A 27,340-nucleotide genomic window follows, 5' to 3' on the forward strand; every position below is an offset into this window, starting at 1 on the left:
CTTCGGAGGCTGAACCCTTCCCAAAGCTCAGCAGACAACTCCCAAGAGGGTCTTTCGCCTGGCCTGGGAGTCAGTTTCACACTACTGCAAGTATGCACTTGGTCCTCACCTGCCCGGGCCATGGTGGGGGTGAATGGTGCCCCTCTGAGTGCAGTCAGTGGGGAGGGGCTCATGGCCTGAACTTGGCTTTGCAGGGTGGCCTGGCCACTGCGGGGCAGAGAGCACCGCCTGCCAGGGCCAGGGGGAGGCTGGCACTTTCTCCAGATTTCATGTTCATGCAAAGACACGGTCATTCCTTTCCACAGCACAGAGCTCAGAGCTGAAGCAGCCTCCAGACCTGCCATGATGGGTATTTGAGGACTTAAACGTCACTGTCAGCCTATGACATTAACGTACCCCTAAGGCTAGATTCTGGGTTTCTCCAAAGAGACGAGAAAGATGATGAGAAGAAAGGAAGGAAGGGAGGGAGGAGGCTGGGGAGGAGGGATGGCTTCTAGTCCAGCTGGACAGATCTGTCAACCCAGCCTGGGGGGTGGAGCTGGGGGGGATCAAGCAGAATGTCCTGGAGGCAGGTGCGCTCGGTCTACTTGTGGGAGAGGACAGGAGGGAGAGATGCCGTGGTGAGACTGACCCTCGGGCCCATGGGTGGATGATGGCAAAGGTCTTGTGGCAGGTGTGGGAGAAGCAGGGCTGCGGTCAGTTGCCCTGAAAGGCTTCAAATTCAGGCCAGATTTGCTCTGGGAAAGAGGAAGCTGTGGGTTTGGGAGCTTCAGAGACAGGGGAGCAGGCCTGTCACTCACCCTCTTTTCCTTAAAGGCTGTCACCCCCGGCAGTGCACCCTGCAGCCTACCTATCCCCTGTGCAGCTCCAGTTCCGTGCGTCCCCAGCGATGCACCCCACGCCCATGTCCCCCATTCCCTGTGATGCTCTCGCGCCTTCTGGAGCAGCCGTGGTACCAGCTGGAGGCTGTGGGAAAATTGAGAGGAGACAAAAGTGGGAACAGCAGGCCGTGGAGAGAGTGTCTACACACAGGGACTATTTGGAGAGTGTCTTATTTTTGGTTCGAAATGGGCCCACCCCCTAGTATTGTACAAACGGCTCTGCTCACTGGGCCAGGCCTGAGGCGGCTATGGGCCCATCCTTCACTGGTTGGCCTGGAGCAGCTCCTCGGACCTCAGTCTGCTCATCCGTGGGTGGTGGAGGTGGTGTAGACCCCATCCCACTGGGGACCGGGCCGGACAGCCTGTGAGGCAGTCAGCCGGTGCCTGGCCAGAGGGCGTCTGAAAGGCCTGTTGGCTGCAGGGGGGATCTGCTTTTGGGATAGCTCTTCAAAGCCATCTCAGAAGGGACAGCATCCGCCTGTCTGCTTCAACTCCCACTGATGACGTCCATGTGTCATTAGTGCCAATTAGAGGAGGGCAGCAGGCAGAGTGCTTGGCCTGGGGCGCAAGCTTGTGGGAGGGACAATTGAATTCCCCACCAGACAAATGTGATTACCCATGTTACTTGGACCCACCCCATTCAGGACCGGGGCATAAATAGCCAGGTGGGACTGGAGAGCTCACCCCAGCCATGCAGGCCCCCAGTCGGTGGTGTCGCTGGGCCAGTCTGCCCTGCCCCAGCGTGCGGGAGGCGGCCTTCATGTACAGCACAGCAGTGGCCGTCTTCCTGGTCATCCTGGTGGCTGCACTGCAGGGCTCGGCTCCCCCTGAGAGTCCCTTCCTCTACCGCATCCCCCTGGACCCTGAGGAGTCCCTGGAGCTCTCATGGAATGTCAGCTACCCCCAGGAGGCCATCTTCTTCCAGCTCCTGGTGAAGCAGCTCAAGGCTGGGGTCCTGTTTGGGATGTCCGACCGTGGCGAGCTTGAGAACGCAGACCTCGTGGTGCTCTGGACCGATGGGGACACTGCTTATTTTGCGGTGAGTCTCTCCTCCCTGCCAGCTCTCCAAACCCTTCCCGACCCAGCACCCCATCTGGCTGTCTTTCTTTTTTTTTTTTTTTTTTTTGAGACGGAGTCTCGCTCTGTCGCCCAGGCTGGAGTGCAGTGGCCGGATCTCAGCTCACTGCAAGCTCCGCCTCCCGGGTTCACGCCATTCTCCTGCCTCAGCCTCCCGAGTAGCTGGGACTACAGGCACCCGCCACCTCGCCCAGCTAGTTTTTTGTATTTTTTAGTAGAGATGGGGTTTCACCGGGTTAGCCAGGATGGTCTGGATCTCCTGACCTCGTGATCCGCTTGCCTCGGCCTCCCAAAGTGCTGGGATTACAGGCTTGAGCCACTGCGCTCGGATCTGGCCGTCTTTCTACACTCACCCTCCTTAACCCAGAAAGTTTCTCTGCACCTCTCAGTGTTTGAGCTGACTCTGCTCTGAGCCGAGTCTGCACCCCGAGCTTGGGCATCACAGGGATCTCAGTTTGAGGACAAAATCGGAAAGACATGTTTTCCATGGTCCTTGACTGCCCACCCCAAATCACGGGACCCAGCAATCCCAAGGAATGGAACTATACGCAGAGGACACACACACCACACAAACTCATGCCGCTCCACACCCCACATGTGCGGGAGCACAGACCCCACAACCCCCGGCCCTGTAAACAATGTCCCCAGAGCACACGTGCCCACTGATGTGGGCCAGGTGGTGGCGCGTGGCCAGGCACCACATGAGGCCTGTGCACCCATGGGATCCAGCCTGACCTGCTGTGCTTGTACCCATGGACTGACTGAGCAGGTGCAGACACCCTGCCCCACCCATAGGTGTCGAAGAAGCCCCACAGGGCTCAGCCAAAACCGTCAGGATGGGCTCTTGACTCCTTTCTGCCCAAATTTACCTCCACTCTTTTTTCACAGGGTGGAGAAAGGGGAGAAGTTTCCCTTCAAACTGGAGAGGACTTTAGGCCCTTCCACAAGCTGCAGGGGGTCCCCAAAGTGGGCAAGCCCACCGACTGCCCTGGGTCCTGCTCCCGCCGTCCTTCCAATATGGGACTGGCCACCGGGGCTTCTTTGTGGATGAAACCCAACTCTCTCTACAGAAACAGACCAAGGAGGGACAAAAAAGTGTTATTTCCAAAGTCAGGAGGTGCCTGCTTTATCTGGGAGCGCAGAGCTGGAGCTGGGGAGCTGAGTCTGTGCAGAGTGGCCGGCTCCAGCTCTGCACCTTGATCTCGCCATGGGACGGTGGGGCGGACAGTCCCTCTTTGCCTTTTTGGGTGTTGTGAGTTCATGAGGGCAGACAGTGGCCGCTGTTTCTGGAGCCAAGCTTGCCCCCTCCAATTCCCAAGACTCAGCCAGGAGGCATTAGCCTGTGTCACTAGTGAGGCTTAGGGCCACCCAGATAGGATGGGCGGAGCTGCCTGGGAAGGGCTCTGCTCTGACCCATGAGGCTGCACAGATTCCTGTGCACAAAGACACTCTATGGCTCAGGTTCCAGCCAAGGAAGACCTGGGACAGCCCTGATTCTGAGCCGTCAGCCGTCTGGAGGCGCAGCTGAACCCCATTGCTGACAGTTTGGAGTTCTTCGCAAGCCTCTGCCGTGAGGCACCCTGAATGCAGGAGTGTTTGCTCCTCCCTGGTGCGGCGTCCCCCTGCCTGCATTTCCCGGCTGCTAGGGAAGCCAGAGGAAGCCAGGTGACTTTGCCTTTCCGTGCACTGGCAAGGTTAATTTGCACAACAAATTCCTGCGAAAACAAATGTCAGCCTTGTTATTCCTCCCTCAGCAATATGTTCAACTAATATCTTCTTGATTTCCAGCTGAAATATCACAGGCGAACTTTCTGCCTCTGTTTAAAATGAGTCTCTCAGCAAATCAGCCATGTCCCCGGCAGGGTGGCACCGTGTGGCTTTTTTCTCTAGGGAAAGTTTTGCAATATCTTTTGCAGATTTCTTTTTTCTCAAGGAAATGAAGAAAAGATGTTTTACCCCTGAATGTAAGATTAAAAAGAAACACAACCCAAGGTCCTTAAGGCCAAGGGCCCGAGGCTGTCTTGGGGTTTCCATGGGAAAGGCCAGGCAGGGCAGGGAAGCAGCTTTGTTTGGACGATTCTGGTGGGCTCTGGGTGGCTGGAGTGGTCTCTAGTTGTCTGGTTCCTGGCCCTAGGGTGATTTAGGGCTGGGGCAATATTGGCCTGGGGTGTGAGAGTCGGGTGGAGGAGGTGGCTAGGGATAGGGGCTTGGGGTGGGTGGGAAGGTTAGGAATATGATTCTCACACACACGTGGATGTTGGAGGGCAGGACAGGTGTAAACGACTCTGGTTATCTGTTTGAGCCTGCAATCAATTAACAGATGCCAAATAGACAAACATGGAATCTAAGAAGGACCCTTCTTGAGTACGAAGGGCAGCCTGCTTGTCGGGGCAGGTTCCTCACTGTCTCTCAGTAGATCTCCCCGGTGGTCTTCTTCCCTGTGACCTGGCCTGGGGCCACCATGTCCTTGCCCCTTAGGGCCCAGTGCAAAGGGAGCAGCTGGGGACGGGGAGGGCAGAGGTCACCGATTCAGATCCCAGGAAGCATCCTGGGAGGATGCAGCAGGTCCGATGCCTCCCTGGGCCTCAGCTTACCTTCTCCAAGCAGGGCTGGGACTAAGGTGAGGGGAGCAATGCCTAGGCTGCAGGGTTTAAAGTGGTGCTTCAGGCTGGGTGTGGTGGCTCATGCCTGTAATTCCAGCACTTTGGGAGGATGAAGCAGGAGGATCACTTGAGGCCAGGAGTTCAGGACCAGCCCAGGCAACATAGTGAGACCCTAGCTCAAAAAAAAAAAAAAAAAAAAAAAAAATCCAAAATTACATGTATTTATAAAATAATAGAGCAGTGCTTGTTCTCAGGGTTGTGCCAGTGCAGGGTGGGCACCTGCTATCAATCACCACCTTCGATGTGGCACCCTGGTTTCTCTCTCCCTTCCTGTTCATGTCCCACCCTGTTCCCAACTTTCCCTTTTCTGAGGCTCCACGACTCTCCTGCCTGCATGAACGTGGGCAGCATGGGTCTGAGGCATTGTTCCCAGTCCTGATGAGGTGTTGGGAGCCCAGCCTAAGGTATCTTCTTAAGAAGCTCAGTGTCCCACCCTCCAGGCCTGGGAATCCCCATGGCTAACAGAGCCTGTGACCTGCTGGCAAGTGAGAGCCCTGGTTCCTGGCTGCAGAGGAGGTGAGCACTGTCAGGGCTCAACTCCACTGCCTCCAAGCAGAAATGGACATAGAAGGTGTGAGTGAAGCCCCAAGCCCAGGCAGAACCCTCAGATCCACAGGGACTGAGGCCCAGCAGCCCCAGCTCAGCTGGCAATGAACACAGAGCTCTGCTGGGGAATGCCCTCTTCCCTTGTGGATTGGCCCATCTGGGCTCCTTCATGCCTGGAGCCCAGTGCTTGTCTCTGCAGGACGCCTGGAGTGACCAGAAGGGGCAGATCCACCTGGATCCCCAGCAGGACTACCAGCTGCTGCAGGTGGAGAGGACCCCAGAAGGCCTGACCCTGCTTTTCAAGAGGCCCTTTGGCACCTGCGACCCCAAGGATTACCTCATCGAGGTAAGGGGTGGCTGTGAGCACCCAGGAGGGCGTGGGCTGTGTACCATGCTGCCATCCTGTGCCAATGGCATAGTATCTTTCCTGTCCCTGATAAGTCTGGGGCCTGGGCCTGGCCAGCTATGACAGAGAGAAAGCCAAGGAGGATGGCCCAGAGGCAGTGGCGGGGTCAAGGTGCTTAGGATGGCCCAGCTCTGCTATCGCCCCTGAGCCCTCAAAAAGGCAGCTCTTTGCTGACACGTAGCTGACGTGGTTTCTAGATGCGGGGCTTGTGCTGAAGCCTCTCCCATTGGACTACACCTTGCTCCTGGATGTCTCTCTCCTCCTGGTCCTATTAACCATCAGGTGGAATTCGGGAACCCAGGAGACCTAGCTTTCCATCCCGGCCCTGTCGCCAGCTCGCCGTGAGGCTCGGGACAGCTCCCCTCCTCCTTTGGACCTCACTTTGCCCATCTGTAAAACGGGGATGGGAACTAGATGATTTGTACGGCCTGACCAGCTCTGTCTGGGAGTTCATGGGAGCCACAAAACATTGCAAAAACCACAGGCTTCTTATGCTGTTCTAAGAGTCCTCCCCCCCGCCCCACCTCTTAGGGAAAGCAATCCACCTTGTCCTTGAAGACAAAACCCTTTTAATTCTAGCACACCTGACACCTTTTGTCTTGTGTAAGTAATCCTTTGGTGTGGCAATGGCCTGGGGCGGCAGCTAGTGCCAGGTCTTAATCTATGGGGTTAGCTAAGTGACCACACGGGAGGCCAGTACCATTGAAAGATTGATTGCATTTCCTGCAAGAAGCTGCACCTGTGCCGTGCAGGCCCACGTGCGGAGCCCTGGGTTTGGTCAGGAGGCAGATGTGGGAGCCAGGGAAAAGCCCAGGCTTGAGGCTGTCTTGGGGTTTCCATGGGAAAGGCCAGGCAGGGCAGGGCAGTTGCTTCATTTGGACAATTCTGGTGGGTTCTGGGTGGCTGCAGTGGTCTCTAGTTGTCTGGTTCCTGGCCCTAGGGTGATTTAGGGCTGGGGCAATATTGGCCTGGGGTATGAGAGTCAGGTGGAGGAGGCGGCTAGGGATATGGGATTGGGATGGGCTGGAGGGCTGGGAATGGGATTCTCACACACGTGTGAATGTTGGAGGGCAGGACAGGTGTAAACAACTCTGGCCATCTGTTTGAGCCTTAATCAATAATAGATGCCAAAGAGACAAACATGGAATCTAAGGAAACAGAACAGCTGGCTGTTTGCCAGATGAGGAAACTAAGGCCCAGAGGCGGGGAGTGGACGTACCCAGGGGCTCGGGGTGTGCTGGGGCAGACCTGGGGCCGGAAGAGGTGTTCTTCCAGGAGGTTGTTGAGCCCTTACCCTGCTTCTCAGTGGACGAGGCAAGGGTGAGCAGAGAACCCTCCGGAAGCACCTCACAGGGAAGGCCAATGCCTGTGTGTGTTCAGCCCAGAGGCTCCAGGCCAGGTATAGGGGCCTCTGCCTGGAGCTCTGGGCGTCCTCTGCACAGGGTGACCCACCAGCCTTCCACAAACTCAAAGAGCAAATTAGCCACCCACACGGGTCTGCACCTGTGGTACCCAGAAAGCTACGAAAGGCACTTTCCACACCTGATTCCCGTTTCCACTCATGATAGCATTTGAGGAAGCCAGCCCCGTGTCTTGCCTCCTGAGTCTGCCTGTGGCCTCCAGCACCACGTAGACCCACGGAGCTTTCTGTGGCTGTTTGGTCCCCTCCTGCCAAGCTGGTGGTGACTACGTAACACGGCGCGGCTCCGCGGCTCAGTGTGACCGTCAGCAAGCCCCAGGGTGGTTCCTTCCTTTCATAGAGGGCACTGAATCCTCAGGCTGGGCTGCCGAACTGACAATGATCCCCCACACCCAGTCCCCGATGACCTTGGGGTCGGTGGAGGGAACAAATGTCCTGGCCACACTGGCTCATGGCGGGCCCAGTCGTCACTGCTTGAATGGATGTTAGGTGAGTGCAGGCGGAATGTGTTTAGAAAAGTATTTGAGGGTCGGTGCAAATAGGGGATCCTGGGAGTCATCAGCCCGGGATTTAGTCCCAGCTAGTGCCATGCAAGCCTCAAGGGTCCCTTATTCACAGAGACGAGAGCGAGGTGTGTCACCTGGTAGATGTGGGTGGGCAGGGATGTGGTATCCCCTCAGGAGCCCAACTCTGGGGGCTCTGAATGGGTGACCAACTGAGCCCCGTCTTGGCTACAGGACGGCACAGTCCACTTGGTCTACGGGATCCTGGAGGAGCCATTCCAGTCACTGGAGGCCATCAACAGCTCGGGCCTGCGGACGGGGCTACAGAGGGTGCAGCTCCTGAAGCCCAATATCGCCTTCCCAGCCACGCTCTCAGACACGTACACCATGGATATCCACGCTCCCGATATCCAGATCCCCAACCAGGTGACGACGTACTGGTGCTACATCCACGAGCTTCCCGAGGGCTTCCCTCGGCACCACATTGTCAAGGTACATGCGGGTTCAGGACCCAGGTCCTCGCCCAGCCCTGCCTTCCTCCTGGGCCTGGGTTGTCCCTGACCCTGGAGAGCTGTCCACAGTCCCGGTTGGACCAGGTGTCCTCTTATCACCGGAACCTCAGGCACCTGCCTGAGGTCCTGCAGGGTCAGCAAGTAGTCTCGGCTTCCCTGTCACTCTGCTCACTCCCCCACCCTCAAAGGGCCTCTGAGCTCCCACTTTCCTGCCTGGACCAAAGCAACCAACATCTTGACTTCTGCATCTTTCCTTGGGACAGGAACTGCTGTCTGTCTGCCAGGCCACCTCCTCCTTCATGAAAAAGCAGCTTAAGTCAGAATTCACTTGCTCTCAAACACCCGCCCAGGGAAGGCAGAATAGCAAAGGCCATGGCTGTCGAGTATCCACTATGCCCCTGGCCCTGGGGGAGGGGCGAGGTGATCCTTCCTTCAGCACAAGAGCCCTCAGTTTCCAGCAGGGGAAGTAGGCCCAGGGAGGTTATGTGAGTGTCCAGAGTCACACAGCAGGAAGGTGCATGGCCTTGAAGGTGCGCTCTGGGCCCCGGCTGTAACCTCGGGGCTGCGCTGCCTCCCACTGGGGCTGCGGGAGCCTGCCCGGCCATGGCCCCATATGCATGAGGACGGCTGCGTCCTGTCCCGGCCTTGGCAGGAAATGGCCTGTAAAAACCTCATTTCCTTCACTCTGGAGCTCTCTATGGGATTTCTTTCTGGGCTGATGGCTCCACCGTCACGGCTCTGAGTCCCAGAAGTGCCCCTGAAATTGCCTCGATCATCCCCCCCATTTTACAGATGGGCAGACAGACACCTATGGAGGAGAGCTGCTGGGGAGGGGAGGGTGGGTGGCCGGTTCCCGGGCTCAGGGGGCTGCTTCCTCACAGTATGAGCCCATCATCACCAAGGGCAACGAGGCCCTCGTGCACCACATGGAAATCTTCCAGTGCGCCCCCGAGATGGACAACGTCCCCCACTTCAACGGGCCCTGTGACTCCAAGATGAAACCTGACCGCCTCAACTACTGCCGCCACGTGCTGGCCGCCTGGGCCCTGGGCGCCAAGGTGTGTACCCCGCGACCCCAGCATGGTGTCTCCTGCCTGGGCCCCTGGCATCCCCAACCTCTGTTTCCCCAGCTTCATTGTCTCAGAGTCCCCAAGAAGGGGCTCCTAAGGGGGCTCACGAGGCCACCAGAAGGGCCAGGCCTGAGATGGCCCCCTCGCCTCTGTGATGTCTGAAACGCCACCTGCTTCCAGCGTTTTTAAATTTTCCACAGAAACGCAAGTGCCGCAGGACCTTATGCCCTCAGCAGGTCCTGATTCTGTTTCCCAACTGGAGTCAGGGTTCTGTGCACAGAGTGGTCCCAGGGCTGGCTGGTGGGATGGGGCCAGTGTTGAGGCCTCCACAGGCTGAGACAATGGGGGTCTTGCCAGCTCTTGCACCCATCCAGAGAAGGGGTTTTGGGGGAAGTCTCAGCCCTAAGCACCAGCTCCTCTCCCCGACACCCTGACCCCAGTCACAGGATGTTCCTTGGGCTTGTAAAGAGACGTCAGGAGGAAGCGTCACTTTAATCCTGTTGCGCCCCCTCCTCCACCCCTGAGGCTCAGGCCCCAACCGTTGACTAGGTTTGTCCCTGCCCGGACCTGGGACCCTTTCAGGACACACCCGTCTGTCTGACACCCTGCCCCACACAGGCATTTTACTACCCGGAGGAAGCCGGCATTGCCTTCGGGGGCCCTGGATCCTCCAGATACGTCCGCCTGGAAGTTCACTACCACAACCCGCTAGTGATAGAAGGTAGGGGGCTCTGATGCCATCCTCCCCCTAGGGCTCAGCTGTGTTGAGCCAGTGAGAAAATTCCACCCTTTGTCTGCCCAGCATGGCGCCCCTGCTGTGCAGCTCCTCTTGGCACGAGGCCCTTGCGTCTGCCTCATCCGCTCTCCATCTTCCATGGCTGTGGTGGGCTCCCAGGGACAGGACCTCCAGGGGCTCACTCCTCACAGCACTGCCAGGGCCCAGCAGTGGCCCCGCACCTCCCTCCTTGTCCCTGTAATACTGGTGGCCATCGGCGCAGCACTGTCCGTCCCAGGGGAAAGGACAAGGAGAATTTTCATAAGGGAAACTGCCAGATACCAAGTTCCAAATAGAGGGAGGGGTGTGTGCATAAACAGGAAGGTGGTAAAGCAGGGCATATTCCAGGACACAGGAGCTCCAGCCTGGCCGGAGTGCAGGCATGGGAAGGGGAGCTGGGGGCAGCTGCTGTTGGATCACCCATACCTGAGGGTGGAGTGAGCAGGGTCAGCCCTCAGCATGGCAAGGCCAGGTGACGCTGTCTCAGAAACTGAAAAAAAATACTTCCCTCTCTCTGTTGTACCAGCATCTTCCACCATATACAGACACACACATGCACACACACGCACACACACGCACACACATGCACACACGCACACACGTGCACACGCGTGCAGCACACACACGCACACACAGGCACACACGTGCACACATGCACACGCACACATGTACACATACGCACGCACAAGCACACACATACACACACTTTTTCTCTCTCTCTGAATGGTGCTTCTTATTTTCATTTGTGCAAGGGGCAGAAGCGGCCTAAGAGATAGGTGCTAGGCTGTGCCTCACCACCTCGGGGAGGCTGGGTGGATGACCTCACCCTCTGCCTGTTCTCCCACCTCCCACAGCTGTTGTGAAGCTGGGAAAGGCTCACGCACAGAACTTGCTGTGGGCACGGGGCTGTGCTCAGCGAACAGTCGCCTGTGGTTTTTTTTCCTGGCTGCATAAGTAATACCTTCCGCCACTGTTGGAGTTATCTCCACACGCACAGAGAAGGGTATAAGTCAGCTTGGGCCTTAGCATGATACAGGATTTATTGCTCATTTAAATCCTGAAAGCAAATGGATTTTTGAAAACTCCTTAAGCATCAGGGAAGTCTGTCTTTTCATGATTATCTGGCTGTATTTATGGATCCTTTGCCAAATATAAGGACGCTCCTGTCACTTCACCAATCTTGAGATGGGCTGCTTTTCTATAAATATCAAAATCCCACAATTATTTCATGATTTAATCCCCATCTGAATTTTAACCAATTGCAACACCCTTTTTATTATTATCCTCTGATGTAATCAGCCCGGAGATACAGGAGCCGTTTGAGTTTGGATGGTGTAGGGGTGTCGAGGGAAGAAGGCAGAGGCAAGAGTTGTTGTTTTGGCCTCACCTTAAAGGAAACAAGCAGGGAGATGGTTGGGCCCCCCTGAAAATGCCCTGCACCCCAGTCCACAGCCCTGGATTTGAATCCCAGCTTGGCCGCTTCCCAGCCCTGTGGTCCTGAGCAGAGTCTTCAGTTCAGGCTCCATCCTCAGTTTCTTCATCTGTAAAATAGGGCTGATGATTCTTACTGTGCAAAGCTCCCATGAAGGGGATAGGTTATGCTTAGAGCATTTCTGGCACCCAGGGAAGATGCTAGTATCTGTACCACCCTCTTAGTTTGTTTGATCAGAAAGAGCAATGCATGTACACTGGTGAGAAGATGGAGAGCAGAAAAGCATGAAGAAGATGAAAGCACTCACGAGCTCCCGGCTCCCGGTTTTGAAGTCAGCACTGGTCACCCGGCTGCGTGTCTGTCCTGACTGCTTTTCTGGCCCATTAATGTTTTTCTTGTGACCAGAATTTTATATCTTTTTTTTTTTTTTAAGTCTTCATCAGAAGCTTTGTCCCTGTGAATTAAAACCCCTTGTCAATTTCACACTCCTTGCCACCTGACATCCCTTTCCTATACGTAACCCAGGGGGCGGAGTCTCCTGCCGCACAGCCCCTCCTGACCACCCTGCCATGTCCACCATACATCCGGGGGCATGCGGCCATGGCCAGGCCTTTAGATCCTCCCCCAACCATGAACCCAGCCTGTATTCTGAGCCTGACTGCTGGTTCACTAGGCATGGAGTTTCAGGAACAGCGGGGCTACCTGGATGACAGATGGTTGTGAGGATATTCCAGTGGGTGCCGGCATCCCTGAACCTCTGCTTTTTGTTTTTTGTTTTGAGATGAAATCTCACTTTGTCGCCCAGGCTGGAGTGCAGTGGCGCGATCTCGGTTTACTGCAACCTCCGCCTCCCAGGTTCAAGCGATTCTCCTGCCTCAGCCTCCCAAGTAGCTGGGACTATAGGCGCGCGCCACCACACCTGGCTAATTTTTGGATTTTTAGTAGAGACAGGGTTTCACCATGTTGGTCAGGCTGATCTTGAACTCCCGACCTCAGGTGATCCACCTGCCTTGGCCTCCCGAAGTGCTGGGATTACAGTCATGAGCCGCTGTGCCTGGCCCCCTAGACCTCTGACCATCAGTTTCATGTGACCGCTGGGAGGCTGGCCCAGGGAGCTTCAGGGACTCTCCAATTAGCAAACTGCAAGAAGAACCAACAAGCGTGGCCACACCATAATCAGAAGACACAGTTTCCGTGACTGGAAGAAGCACCATTTTTATTCCTTTGGAAGAGGCCCTTGACTGTGGGCTGAGGCCCAGAAAAGGACAGCAGGTCATCTGAGAGCACACAGCACGCTGTTGATCAAGCGGGACCCGGGGCCGTGCATGAAGCGGGGCTAGACCTGCAACGCTGACCCCTCCTTCTGGGGGGCCAGATTCTCATTCAAATTGTTCCTGAGAGGTCAGCTTGGTAGGTGGATTCCCTGGGTCTGCAGGACATAAATCAAAGTAGTAAAAGCGGGAGCTGCAGGGAGGATGAGCTCCTGGAATGCTTCTTGTTAACGTCAACACAGAGATACACTCACACTTGCCCAGCTTTGACACAAGACCAGGGCTCTTCTGTGCCAGCGGCAGATGGGAGTTCCACGCCCTCTTCTTCACCCAGACCACACCCTGCAGGTTGTCACCGTCCTGGAGGCTGATTTCCAGCTTAGGTTCCTTTGAACATGGAAGAAGAGCATCAAAGCACTTACGAAACAATCTGAGCACAGAATCCAAGTTGTTTATGAGTTTCCATTTATCAGCAGCATCTCACCTACACCTGGTTCCATGGAGGCTTGAAGTGGCTCACCTTGATCACATCTTTCCATAGCATTCAACCAGTTTTCATAGAAACAACAGCTCTTTCTTCCCAGTGAGTGTAACCTGTTTGCCTTAACTGATCTTGTGAGCTGCCTGGCATCCACAGGCGTGGAAACAAAGACAGCCAGCTCTTGGTCTGCCTAGCAGGCGGGAGCAGATGGGGGGTGACCAGCCCTGCCTCCTGGCTGAGGGTGGCTGGGGTCATAGGGACAATCTGTCGGCAGGGGGAGGTGAGAGGGCCTCCACTCGCTGCTCACCTCCATCCATCCCACCTTCTCCCAGGACGGCGCGACTCCTCAGGCATCCGCTTGTACTACACAGACAAGCTGCGGCGCTTCGATGCGGGGATCATGGAGCTGGGACTGGTGTACACGCCAGTGATGGCTATTCCACCGCGGGAGACCGCCTTCGTCCTCACTGGCTACTGCACGGACAAGTGTACCCAGCTGGTGAGTGGGGTTGGGCCCAGCACCACACCCTCCATCTTCCCACGTCCCCCAGTGGAGGCCTGGCAGGTGGTGGCCCAGGAAGGGTGGCAGGCACAGCTTTGGTTCCCCTGACCCTGAATCCCTCTGCGGTTCTCGCTCTCTTCTGTATGCAAGGGTGCCTTCCTGCTGAGAGGCCATTTGTGTGTGTGCACCTCCCTCTCCAGCAATAACCATGGCTCCCACTAGTCCACACCCACGTGCCAGGCTTCCACACGCTGCATTTTAAAATATGCCTTCATTATGTAAGCAACACACACGTGCACTTGCCACTCAAAAGCGCAGGCACTGCAGCTAAAGAGAATGCTCCCCTCATCCGCTGCTGCCTCTCCCTGAGATATCCACTTATTGGCTCTTTGTATGCTTCCAGACCTTTCTCCTGTGTATTTCAGGAAGCCCTTGCAGGTGTCAGAAACCTTTTGAGTGTTTAAAAAAAAGTTGTATAGAATATTTTACAAATTTTTCAACAAATGGAGGCATTTTTCTGGTGATTTGCCTTTTTATTGCTGCATAGTATTCCACAGGATGGGGTTTTCACCATGTACCTAACCAGGGCAGGACTAGGTGAAGCAGTGAAGTGCCAGGTACAGGATCTCAGGGAGACTGAGGAGCCTTCAGTCTCCCCATCTGTGAAATGGGTACAACACTTACTTTGCAGGTCATGGTGAGAAGTAAAGCTCCTGCACAGGAGGAAATGTTTGTAACATATACACAAACTATGAAATAACATCCGTCATATAAGAAGAACTCCTAGAAACCAACAGTAAGAAAAACAAACCACCTACTGGAAAAACCGAGCACAGGGACGAACAGAAAATAGGAACAAATGGCCAAGAGGGAGAGGAAGAGATCCTCAAGTCCACAAACAGAAAATTCAAGCTAAACAACACTGACATGTCTTCATGAGCTTGTCCTCAGGGCTGTGCATGCTGGGTGGAGGCACAGGTTGGCACTTAGACTCTGGTACCAACAGCAGGTCCTGTCCTTGGCTTCTGGCGAGATCGGGGACTGACTACTAAAATCCCCTCCTCTGCTTGCCTTATCTTGGTCCAAGCCTGTGCTGAACTGTCTCCCTGTCAATCAGTGTCTAGGCTGTTCTCAACTTCTCACCAATAGAAAGAAGCTTCCCGGAAATTCTTGTCCGTGCCGGAAACCGTTTTCTCATGTAGATTTCTAGACGTGAAATTGCTGCTCAGAAATCTGAGCGTTCCCTTGAATCAATCTTGCAAAATGCCACTCAGAAAGCCCATCTGCTGCTTCCTCCCACACACAGGATGAGAGGGTGCCTGGTTTGACTGACCCACTGGATTATTAATATTGTAAATATTTTCTGGCCTGGTGCGGTGGCTCATACCTGTAATCCCAGCACTTTGGGAGTCCAGGGCGGACCAATCACGAGGTCAGGAGATCGAGACCATCCTGACTAACACCGTGAAACCCCGTCTCTACTAAAAATGCAAAAAAATTAGCCAGGCGTGGTGGTGGGTCCCTGTAGTCCCAGCTACTCAGGAGGCTGAGGCAGGAGAATGGCGTGAACCTGGGAGGCAGAGCTTGCAGTGAGCCGAACCGAGATCGCAGCACTGCACTCCAGCCTAGGAGACAGTGAGACTCCGTCTCAAAATAAATAAATAAATAAATAAAAAATATATATACACACACACATATATATACAGACACACACACACACACACACACACACATACATACACATATTTGGGAGGAAGACATGTCAGTGTTGTTTAACTTGAATTTTCTGTTTGTGGACTTGAGGATCTCTTCCTGTCCCTCTTGGCCATTTGTTCCTATTTTCTGTTCGTCCCTGTGCTCGGTTTTTCCAGTAGGTGGTTTGTTTTTCTTACTGTCGGTTTCTAGGAGTTCTTCTTATATGACGGATGTTATTTCATAGTTTGTGTATATGTTACAAACATTTCCTCCTGTGAGGTAGCTTTACTTCTCACAATGACCTGCAAAGTAAGTGTTGACGTACCAATTTCGCAGATGGGGAGACTGAGGCTTGCTGGGATCACACTGCCAGCAGTCACACAGAGTGAAGATTCAAATACCGGTCTGTTTGACTTTGACAGTTGTGGCCGTGACAGCAGATTGCACTGTAATGAGGTTTATAGTGGATTTTCCTTCCCAGTAAATGGGTCGATTGGGATTTGTTCTTCGTGTGGGTGAGCCCCCAGAGCATCCCAGTCTTCCAAGCAAAGTTTCCTCAAGGCTGAAGGGAGACGGAGCTCTCGGCCGGCACGGTACCCATCGTCTCCGGCAGGAAATCAGCTCCTTTTGTCCCAGACGGGGGTGGACACTCTCTCCCACTTCCCTAAAGCCCCCACTGGTGAAGCGTGGGTCCATGTAAAAGGCACCTTGGCCAGGGCTCATGGGGAAGAGCAGCTTCCGGCCAGGCAGCCCTCACTGCCCCTTGCAGGGCCTTGGGGCCGTTGATCCCGCTGACCGCTGACCATGAGAACGTCTCTCTCCAGCCTCAGGAATGCAGACCCGCCTCCCCTTGCCAGAGTCCTCCACTACCTTAAGTGACAGAATGAGAATGATCAGTCTTGTCTCTCATTTAGCAGATAAAAGAGGGGCACAAATTCTGCAGCCAAAATCTGGCCTAGTCTAGATGTCCCAGTGAAATAGACAGGCCAAGACCAGAGTGCTGCTTTGGACCAGAGTGCCCAAAAGAACATATCCTCCCTCCACCTGGCCGACACCCAGCATCTCTGGGCCAGGGTCGGCTTCTGGGGGCCAAAGGGTCATTGGGACCCTTTGGGCTCCCAGGCCTGGCACACAATGGCCCCTCAAGCCATTGCAAGGGACACAAAGCTATAGGCAATGGCAAGGTCAAGGGCGGCTGCTGCTTGGGAGTGAGAGAGAAGGAGCGAAAGTGAGTCGTAAAAAGCTTGGTCATCTGGGGCCTTCAGGGACGGGGCTGTCAGGACCTTGAGCTCTGGGACCTGCTGGCCGTATGAACAAGCTGGGCAGAGCCTGGCAGTGGGTGGGCAAGAGGACAACTGACTCACTAAGAAAATGCTCGATTTCAGGAAACACGTTTTCTTTTCTTTTTTATTTTTATTATTATTTTTTTGTCGTCGTTGTTGTTTTGGGATGGAGTTTCACTCCTGTTGCCCAGGCTGGAGTGCAATGGCACCGTCTCAGCTCACTGCAACCTCTGCCTCCCGGGTTCAAGTGATTCTCCTTCTCAGCCTCCTGAGTAGCTGGGATTACAGGCATGTGCCACCATGCCCAGCCAATTTTTGTATTTTTTTTTTTTTTTTTTTTTTTTTTGAGATGGAGTCTCGCTCTGTCGCCCAGGCTGGAATGCAGTGGCCGGATCTCAGCTCACTGCAAGCTCCGCCTCCCGGGTTCACGCCATTCTCCTGCCTCAGCCTCCTGAGTAGCTGGGACTACAGGCGCCTGCCACTTCGCCCGGCTAGTTTTTCGTATTTTTTTAGTAGAGACGGGGTTTCACTGTGTTATTAGCCAGGATGGTCTCCATCTCCTGACCTCGTGATCCGCCCATCTCGGCCTCCCAAAGTGGTGGGATTACAGGCTTGAGCTACCGCGCCCAGCCCAATTTTTGTATTTTTAGTGGAGGCAGGGTTTTACCATGTTGGTCAGGCTATTCTCAAACACCTTATCTCAAATGATCCATGTGCCTCAGCCTCCCAAAGTGCTGGGAGTACAGGCGTGAGCCACCATGCCCGGCATGGAAACACATTTTCTATCTAAAAAAAGTTAGCATTAGGTTGGAGAAAACTTTCATTCTCTGGAGGATTCTCTCAGGCCCCAGTGATGGCATGAGACCTCTTGGCGTGAGGGATGCCATCTTTTCTGTGAGGCCGGCCTGTAGCCTCAGAGTGTCCAGCTGCAGCACCCCGTGGTCACATCCATCTTGGTCCCGGATGACCACCTTCCAGTTGTAGCCACAGCTCCCAGCTGTAGCACGGGGTGATGATGAGCACAGGAGAACGCAGCCTTGGCTGCTTTGAAGCTGAAAGGAAGCCACACCATGGGGCAGCTGAAGGGCCTGCCCAGCCCAGCACGTAGGGGACCTGCCAAGTACCGCCTTCTGCCACTTACTTTCCCCCGGACGGCAAGCCCTTGAGCACAGAGGCCATGCACTGCTCGGCTTAGTGGCTTTGCCTCACCCTGTCCACAAGGGGTTTGCCTTAAAGGCCTGTTGACTGAGTGAAGATGAACCTGTCAGGCTTTGAGGGCTCAGGAGAGGACGAACGACTTGGAAAGAAAGTCGCTCCTGACCGGGACTGGGGGCTGCTTCTTTGGGAGCCGGGGGCTGTTGCGGCCACCTCGCTCTTCCCCGTGAGGTTTCTGATGGTGGCTCTAACCTGGCCGGGGAGAAAGACCTGGAAAATGCAAGTGTCCGGGAAAGCAAACTGCCCAGGGTGGCTGCTCCCTGCTGGGTTCTGGCCATGGTCAGGAGGGTCCCTTCGGAGGTCAGGCTCTGACGCTGCAGCCCCCGGACCCCACAGGCACTGCCTCCCTCCGGGATCCACATCTTCGCCTCTCAGCTCCACACACACCTGACCGGGAGAAAGGTGGTCACGGTGCTGGCCCGGGACGGCCGGGAGTGGGAGATCGTGAATCAGGACAATCACTACAGCCCTCACTTCCAGGTAGGAGCCTGTGCCCCACACCCGCCCCACCCCCACGTGACCTGCTGTGCCTGCTGTCTCCTGATACCATAGGGATGGCCCCAGGCTGGCTTCTTTCTCCTGGGCCAGCCCCCCACCATGTGGCCTGTGCTCCCCGCTTGGGTGTCTGATTGTAGAGAGGGCCTCTGGCACATGGCAGATGGTGGTGGGATTCGGGAGACCGGAGCAGCCCTCTGGTCACGTCCGTCTTGGTCTCGGATAACCACCTTCTGGTTTGAATCTAACGCTCTCTCTGGCCAGAAGCCACACGTAGCCGGCCCTGGCTTCCACTGTAGAGGCTGGGGCAAAACAGACACCCCCAGAGACCAGGGAGGACACAGTGGCCGGGGGTCTGGTCTGCAGCTCTCTGAGATCTCCTCTCCCCCAACCCCTCGGCTCTGCTTGCCCCAGGAGATCCGCATGTTGAAGAAGATGGTGTCGGTCCATCAGGTGAGTGCCCAGCAGGAAGGCTGTCCCAGTCGCTGCCACCAGCTGGGATGGCTGGGAGGGCTGGGGGTGCCACCAGACGGAGAGGGACAGAGAAAGTGATGGGGGGAGGGGAGAGCCGTCCAGGGCAGGGGGAGGGTGCCTGTGGGTGGCTCAGGGTTGGGTTGCCTCATGAGGAGACTCACTCGGGAGTTCATGGAGGGACATCGGAAGTGGGGGAGCAGACAGGACACTCCCAGGGGACGCGTGTCCTCAGCCTGACGGGCCGACCACAAACCCGAGAGTGTTTGGAGGAGATGAGGGCACTAAGGCAGGCCGTGGAGCCCTGATCCCACAGAAGGCCAAGCTCAGGCCTCAGTGGGGACTTGCCCAAGTTCCTTGAGATGTGTCAATACCCACCCGCCTGCACCCCCACTGGCCTGGACCCTGTTGTGACCCACTGGGTCACAGGAGCTGATGGTTTATAACTTCCCGGGGACACTCAGCCTGTGACCTTTGTGCATGAATCTGCCGGGCTCCTTGTAGTAGATGACAGGGACTGTACCCCAGAGGTGCCGTGGCCCACACAGTGGCGTGGTCCCATGGGGGCGAGGCCTCGAGTGCCTGCCAACGCCAGGTCATGTTGGCTTTTCCTCAGGGAGATGTGCTCATCACGTCCTGCACGTACAACACGGAAGACCGGGAGTTGGCCACAGTGGTAAGTCACCCCCGCTTCCCCTTTCACCTGCCCAGGGAGAGTGTTCAGCCTGGGCTGTCTGAGGAAGGAGGACAGGTCTTGACTCCTCACTTAGGACATGGGCTCATCCCCTCAATAAGCCAGTCGTTCTCAGCACCTGCTCCCTGAACCCGCAGTGGCAGCATCACCAGGGAGCTTGGGATAAATGCAACCTGCCGGGTACCACCCCAGGCCCACTGAGTAAGAGACAGGGGCGGTGGCACTGGGAAATCCATGTTTTAACAAGCTCCCAGGGGATGTTGACCCCTGCTCAAGGTTGAGAAGCACTCACACCAAGAAACTTCTCAGCACCCGGGGCTGGTGTGGGGAGAAGCTGTAGGACAAGAGGTTGATCTCTGCCCCGTGGAGCTCAAGGTGCACCGGGGAGACAGGCCTGGAGCACTTGCTGCTAACAACAAGCAAAATTATAAAAAAAGAAACTTTCAAAACCAGGTGGAGGAGCCAGAGGTGCAGGGACCTGGGAGAGCCTCGTCAGAGATGTGCTGTCACATGGAGCCCAGGGGAGAGGGGAGGAGGTGGAGGAAGACTCCATGCAGGGGCTGTGTGTGGGAAGGCCCAGAGGACCAGGAACATTCACAGGACGGAAAGGAGAGGAGGAGAGGGTGGAGACCTGGGGAGCGGTCAGGCCGTGTGAGCGTCAGCTGAGGATCCATTTTGGCTGGACTGCAGACAGTTCAAGGAGAATCTGCACTGGGGAGATCTGTTGTGAAGGCTGGGTGTGCAGGCAGCACCAGGACACGGGCAGCCACGTGATGCACCACGCAGCAGGGCTGCTTCTGGGAGCCAAAGCGGGTGCTGTTCACAATTACCTGGGTCCCGGGCACAAGCCAGGGCTGTCCTGGCACACGGGCCACCCTGCCAGTGGATCCATGCCAGCTGCCTCGGTATCCATGGTGGGCTCCAATAATTATCCTGTGAATGGTGTGGTTCAGAGTGCAGCAGACCTGGGTTACGGCTACCGGGACACCCCTCAGCGCCAGGAACTCGGGTCCACGTCACAGCCCCATTCTTTGTGTTTTAATCCAATGTGGATTCACCTGATGTTTACAGAGCCCAGACTGCCATGGTTTTCTTCTTTTTATTTTTATTTTTTTTGAGACGGAGTCTCGCTCTGTCGCCCAGGCTGGAGTGCAGTGGCGCGATCTCAGCTCACTGCACCCTCCACCTCCCTGCAACCTCCACCTCCCGGGTTCAAGCGATTCTCCTGCCTCAGCCTCCTAAATAGCTGGGACTACACGCCACCACGCCCGGCTAATTTTTGTATTTTTAGTAGAGACAGATTTTCACCATGTTGGCCAGGCTGGTCTCGAACTCCTGACCTTGTGATCCAACCTCCCCCGCCCCCAACCCCCGGCCTCCCAAAGTGCTGGGATTACAGGTGTGAGCCACCGTGTCCGGCCTATTTATGTTTCTTTTTAAACAGCTTTACTGACATGTAATTCACATGGCATACCATTCACTCATTTAAAGTGTGCAATTGTATGGTTTTTTGTAAATTCACAGATCCATGCACCCCATCGTCGTCGTAAATTTTAGAACATTTTCATCACCCCCAAAGGAAACCCCATATCCGTTAAGCAGCCGGTCCTCATTCCCCTCCCCGCTCAGCCTGGCAACTGATCTATTTTCTGTCTCTGTGGATTTTCCTATTCTGGACACTTCATGTGAATAGAGTCACACGATACGTGGCCTTTCATGTCTGGCTTTTTTCATAGCATGATGACTTCGAGGTTTCTCCATGTTTTAGCGTGGGTCAGTACCTCACTCCTTTTCACGGATGAGTAACATCCCATTGTATGGAGGGACCACGGTTTGAGCCTCCATTCATCCACTGATGGGCATCTGCGTTGTCTCCGCCTCTCATTTAGTTTTCACACCAGTCTCCAAGGTAGGAGTGTTTGTATTTCTCATATATATATGTATGTATGTATATATATTTGGAGACGGAGTCTCGCTCTGTTGCCCAGGCTGGTATGCAGTGGTGCGATCTCGGCTCACTGCAACCTCCGCCTCCTGGGTTCAGGTGATTCTCTGCCTCAGCCTCCCAAGTAGCTGGGATTATAGGCGCACACCACCACACCCAGCTAATTTTTGTATTTTTAGTAGAGATGGGGTTTCAGCCTGTTGGCCAGGCTGGTCTTGAACTCCTCATATAATCCCTCATGCTGGGATTACAGGCATGAGCCACAGCACCCAGCCAGTGTTTGTATTTTCACAGGTGAGACATAAAGGCTCAGAGAGGGCAGGCACTTGACCAAAGTCACACAGCTGATAGATGGCTGAGTTGGGATTTGACCCAGGGCCTTGTGCCTCACGGTTCTTACCACACCCTTCCTGTCTCCCTTGGATTTCAGGTGACAATTGCCCTGGGTCCCCGATCACAGATTCAGGGTTGGGGGAGTGGGAGAGCTTTGCCAGTCCTTTATTCTCTCTAGAGGAGGTGCTCAGTATATCACGGCAGTGGCTGATGTCAGGCACTGGCCACAGCTCAGCACTGCTCTAATAACTCATCCTAACCACACCAAGCCTTGCTGAGACCTCTGAGCAGATCCCACCAGGAGACACAGTGAGGTCCAGCCACTCAGGCCACACAGCAAACAGGAAGCAGGGCTGGTATGGGGGGCAGGTGCTAACCCCAACTGTGCCACCTCTTGGCTGAGCACCTGTGCAGTGACTGAGTGAGCTCGCAGACACAGGGCTCTGCACGTGGAGCACCCCAGGGTCAGGGACGGGAGGGTCTTGCCGGGTATCCAGCCAGGAGACTGCATATTCCCTGCCCAACCTGGCTTCATGGTGGCAGAACCGATGCCATGTCCCCGGGCATTTAGGGCTGCCAGCCCTGGTGAGCACCACGGACATCTCAGATGCCCGTTCTTCAGGTCGAGGCCCTCGGTGCCAGTGTCCCAGCAGGCAGTTCTGTGGCGTCCCTGGCCCATGCCCTCCTCTTGGTGGTGGCTACATCACAGCACCAGGCGGGATCAAAGGGAGGGCAGCTTCCCAGGTGGATCTGAGCTTCTCATGCTCTGACAGCTCCTCACCTGCTGATCCAAGAGACAGCGGCCTTTGAAATTCCATTTCCTTCCCCAGGTGAAAGAGGAGAACAGATCCTGCACAGGGTCGGACTCAGTTCCCTTTTGATGTCTGCGGCGGCGGAGGGTGGGGAGGGACGGGAACTCACACAGGAGGCCTATCTGCCCGATCTGACGCGGGCGGGATGGATGAGAAAAGCTGGGAAAGGAGGATTCCGGCCCAGAGAACAATGCTGGCAAAGCCCCGTCCTGGTCAACAGGCGCCAGGTTTGGTCTCTGGGCAGAACTGCCCCATGCTCTTTGTCTACACGGGAGGAGGGGGCGGCAGCTGGTGTAAGCGCCACGCCGAGCTTTTCCCAGTCCTTTGTTCTGCCATAGAGGGACGATTGCCTTTCTTCCCCACTAGCCAGATGAAATCCCCAGGCCCACAGCAGCTTCACAAACACCGGGGAGCCTGGACGAGCAAGGGTGGCCAGGGCGGCATGTCCCAGCCCCTGACCTGCTGGGATCTGAGCTACTGCCGGGGGAGCTTTGCTCTCTCCAGCCCCAGCTCCTCCAAGCTGCCGGCGTTCTTCTTCCTCCCATGGCTGAGGCTCCACGGTCACCAGCTCCAAGAGCAGCAACCCAGCTAGGGGCTTCAAGTTGGCAGTGGGGACTCAGAGGGTGCCTGCCCTGCCCCTCCCATGCGATGGCAGGCCGTAGGGTTGCCCTGAGAGGCTGGAGGTTATCACAACCTCTAGTCACGGTCCTGTCTTCCAGAGTCCCTGTTCCCCTCAGAGCCGCATTCGAGAAATGACTGGTGGATGGCGTGGGGCTGCAGTGGAAAGGGCCTCCCTTGCAGTCCTTGACTCCAGGCTCTCGCTGGAGGTCATGGGGACAGCTTCCAGACAACGGCCGGGAGGCTGGGTCCACTCAGGCTGTGCCACCAATGCTGTGGCCACCATGGAGCGTCCCCTTGCCTGCTGTGAGACTCAGTTTCTGTACCCATAAAATGGGCACAACAACACCCCATCCGCTTGTCCCGTTTCATTTTTCTTCACAGCATCATCGGCACCTGAGAGGAATGTCCTGGTTAACTCACTCGCTGCCTGTTTCTCCTGCCAGTGGTGGCAATTCCGTGAGGGCAGGGACTTAGTTCCCCAGAGCATGCCTGGGATGGTGCAGTGAACAGACAAGTGGACGCAGTGAACACGTGGATGGGGCGAAAACTGCTGGAAGGCGACGTCTGCGTGGCACAGCCCGGGGCTGACGGGTCTTCTCCGACTTGCAGGGCGGCTTCGGGATCCTGGAGGAGATGTGTGTCAACTACGTGCACTACTACCCCCAGACGCAGCTGGAGCTCTGCAAGAGCGCTGTGAACGCCGGCTTCCTGCAGAAGTACTTCCACCTCATCAACAGGTGAGGGCTCCCTGCACAAGCTCCCTGCCCCCAGGGAGCCCCGACACAGAGCCTCTGGGCCTGTCAGGCAGCTGGGCAGATTGGAGGAGTCCAGGCTAAGTTCTAGGAGCAGAGACCTGTGGTGGCATCACTCACCCCTCCCCTCTGTCATTTCCTGCTGAGTCTGGATTTGGCTTGAGAGACTCCTCAACCCAGCCCGGAGCACCCACCCACCAAGGTGACAGGAGAGGTGAAGCCGTTGCTGGTGAAGGCAGCATCTGGGACGGCCTGGCGGAGGCAGCGGGGCTGGGGAGGAGGCGGTAGGAGGGTCTCCCCAGGGACAGGACCAGACCTGCAGGGAGGTGTCACTGGTGCCCACTGGGGTCCCTGCCCGTCGGCTGCTCCCCAGCCTGGCTGTTCCTTGTCCCCACCAGGTTCAACAATGAGGAGGTCTGCACCTGCCCTCAGGCGTCCGTGTCTCAGCAGTTCGCCTCTGTTCCCTGGAACTCCTTCAACCGAGAAGTACTGAAGGCCCTGTATGACTTCGCGCCCATCTCCATGCACTGCAACAAGTCCTCAGCTGTCCGCTTCCCGGTGCGCTGCCACGGGCATGGGTGGGGCACGCAGTCGGGCGGGCCTCATGGGGGATCCCAGTGAAGGGTGATGGGCCTGCACTCCAAACTGCTGGCAAAAGCACTCGCACAAGATAATTAGAGCAAGTGCCAGGTGGTGACACACAGGCCTAGACAGACAGCCAGCAGAGAGAGGAGAGAGAGAGAGAGAGAGGCCAGGAAGGGAGGGCAGCCACCCATTCTGGGTGACACCACCACACCGGTGCCAAGTGCCAAATGCCAGTGGTGTGGGCAGGGCACACTAACCTGCCCCCCCTGCACCTTTAAATAAAGCGCTGGGGAGGGGAAGGTGAGAAATGAACCAATCTGAAGCTGCGAGCTGGTTTTTTTCCTCCTTATCTGAGACCCACTGGTATTCGAAGGCATCTAATGTATCCCGAGCCCAGCAGGCTGCGGCCAGGACCCCAGGGCCTATGCAGAGTTAGTCCCCTATGGTGCCGCAGCCTGGAGATCCAGGAAGATGCTTCCCGGAAGCATCTGGCAGCTGGATTAATTGCTAAGTCAAACGTCCTCAGCACCAAGGGAAGGAAGGGCTAATACTGGCTGCCCGAGAATAGTCTGGGGCGGACGTCTGATGGGGTTGAAAACTTGACATTTGATGCAACCTTGAGGGAAAGACATGGTTAAAAAATATCAGAGCCTGCAGCCAGGGGCTCTGGTTGCTACATTAGGGTGAATGATTCAATTGGGTGGGGACGGAGGCAGGGAAAGGCCTGGATGACTCCCAGGTTCCTGACTAGGTGAATGGGAAGCCAGGGGAGGGGGCATTTACTGAGGGTGAGGACCCCCAAAAAGCAACCTGGGGGAGAAGAGTGAGTTCAGTTTGGGACAAGCTGAGTTTGAGGGCAAGAACCCAAGAGGTGGCTGGCAAGTGGCTGGGGAAGCGGCCACCCATCTTGCCCCTCCAGCCTCAGTTTACCTCCTGCTCCCTTCCTTGCAGGGTGAATGGAACCTGCAGCCCCTGCCCAGGGTCATCTCCACGCTGGAAGAACCCACCCCACAGTGCCCCACCAGCCAGGGCCGAAGCCCTGCCGGCCCCACCATTATCAGCATTGGTGGGGGCAAAGGCTGAGGGGGGCCTGCTCCTCCCCCTCCTCCGTGCTGTCCCTGTGGGCTCACACCGGCACTGTGCACCCTGCTCTGCGAGGATCCCCATGGAACAGCCCTGCATGCCCAGGATGAAGGGACCAGACCATGCCCCTGCCTGAGACCTTGGTCCAACCCAGCCTTCTTTCCCCAGGGTCCCCTGCATGGCTGAGAGGGTGTGGGTGCCCTGTTGACCTACCCCGGACCGAGTGGGCCACGACCTTGTCCATTTAAACCGGCTTACTCAGTGCAGGGACAGCCTGCACAGTGGTCCAGGGTCCAGCCCTCCGCCAGCCCTGTTCCGCCTTACTGGGTGTGGCCAGGCTCCTGGGGCAGGTGCCAGGCTGAACCAGGGCACAGAATCACCCAGAACGCCCCCACCCCGCCCCTGCCCCGCTGCTCCCTCGGACAGTGATCGGTGTCGGTGTGCGGTGGGTGTGGGTGCTGCTTCAACATTTCCCTGCTGAGTGGCTTGTGTTTCACAGTGGGCGGCTTCCCTGCGACGGAGGCAGGACCAGGCACTTAGCTAGTTAGAGACTCGCCTGGGAAATTGCTCCATTGCCGAGTAAATAGATATTTTCGCCCACCTAAAGGGAAGCCCTGACAACAGCTATCACCGAAAGGCGAGGCGGTGAGGATCCAGCGGGGCTTCTGGGTGCCGCTTCCACGGGGTGGGGGGGGGCGGAGTTATTAGCACCAGCTTGCTTCTCTGGCAGCGGGGCCGGCGCTGAACAGACCAGGGTGGAGTCAGGGCTGTGCTTCCCTTGTGGTTCTGCCACTCAGTGGAGTGTGCCTTGGGTGGGCCATTGCACGTTCCTGACCCTCACTTTTCTCATCTGTAAAACGGGGCTGATGCCGTGCGGGCTAATGAGCCAATAAAGCTCACACTTGGGCTAGCACCCACTGGAGGTGGATATGTTTGCACTCCGGGCTGTCACTCCAGGAGAGAGAAGCTTGCTCCGAGCCGCCTCCCTGTGCCAGGTATGCTACCAAGTGCTTCCCCATGAGCGTCCTGAAGCTGCCTCAGCCGGCCTGGGTAGGTCTCCCCTTCCTGCCCTCTGAGCTGCTTGTCAGGGACAAGCTCAGCTCTTCGATGGTTTCTGGAGAGAGTAACAGATGCGGCGGTGTTCAGCCAGTTCAGCAAAACACGCCGAGCCTCCCGGGGAGAGAGTGAGATGGATGGGCCTCGGAGTCCCCCCACATCAGCTAAGTGGCTGCGTCTCCTGCGAGGCACTTCATCACAGAAGGGAATTCACGGGCCCAGGAGCTCTGCCTCGCATTGTATAAATCACAGCTTCTTGCGGCCCATAAGTCACAGGGCGCTAGCGCTGTGACATGCCAGGCCCCAGCCTGGAGAGCCGCTCCGGCCCTCTGTCATCTTTACAGCCTGGGTGACAGAAGACACGGAGCAGGCCCGAGAAGCCCCTTCCCGGTGACCATACCCAATCGTCAGCCCAGAGAAGGGTCCTAGGGTCCTGCCCAAACCCCCGGGGGGCACCTGCAGCCTGCCAGTCTCGGGCAGGGAAACTGAGACTCCCAGATGAAGACTTCACCTGGAGCCCAAGAGCAACAGTGATTGGGAGTCCCAGCCAGCTCTGGAACCTGCCACAGCGACAACCCCATCCCCACCTTCCCCCACCCACTGCCCGCCACCTGCACACTCTCTCTCAGACTGGTTAATCCTCTTCCTCTTGTGGAGACAGCAGCTGTGTCCCCCGACCCCGCTCCAGCAGCACCCACACCTCCCACACCCAGATGAGTGTGACCCCGTGGTCGCTGAGAGCTGCCACTTGCCCCACACTG

General features: G+C 56.3%; 1 protein-coding gene across 1 annotated transcript; it reads left to right on the forward strand.

The window, feature by feature from the left end:
- The first annotated feature begins 1,552 nt into the window (after positions 1-1,552).
- On the forward strand, positions 1,553-26,436 carry DBH (dopamine beta-hydroxylase). The gene is made up of 12 exons (XM_008005757.3): positions 1,553-1,920; positions 5,367-5,513; positions 7,731-7,988; positions 8,890-9,066; positions 9,697-9,799; positions 13,370-13,536; positions 18,069-18,212; positions 18,642-18,680; positions 19,315-19,374; positions 23,713-23,840; positions 24,254-24,413; positions 25,392-26,436. Exons 1-12 carry the CDS (start codon positions 1,573-1,575, stop codon positions 25,521-25,523), a joined length of 1,863 nt encoding a protein of 620 aa, XP_008003948.3. The 5' UTR covers positions 1,553-1,572; the 3' UTR covers positions 25,524-26,436.
- Positions 26,437-27,340: the final 904 nt, after the last annotated feature.

This window comes from Chlorocebus sabaeus, chromosome 12 (assembly GCF_047675955.1).
Source record: "Chlorocebus sabaeus isolate Y175 chromosome 12, mChlSab1.0.hap1, whole genome shotgun sequence".
Classification (NCBI taxonomy): Eukaryota; Metazoa; Chordata; class Mammalia; order Primates; family Cercopithecidae; genus Chlorocebus; species Chlorocebus sabaeus.

What these genes read in the sequence shown, in the direction of transcription:
- DBH (XM_008005757.3), top strand. Translation starts at nt 1,573, where the DNA reads ATGCAGGCCCCCAGTCGGTGGTGTCGCTGGGCCAGTCTGCCCTGCCCC. An exon ending in CCAAGGATTACCTCATCGAG is followed by an intron (nt 5,514 to 7,730) that starts GTAAGGGGTGGC and finishes TCTTGGCTACAG; the next exon opens with GACGGCACAGTCCACTTGGT. An exon ending in CCTGGGCCCTGGGCGCCAAG is followed by an intron (nt 9,067 to 9,696) that starts GTGTGTACCCCG and finishes TGCCCCACACAG; the next exon opens with GCATTTTACTACCCGGAGGA.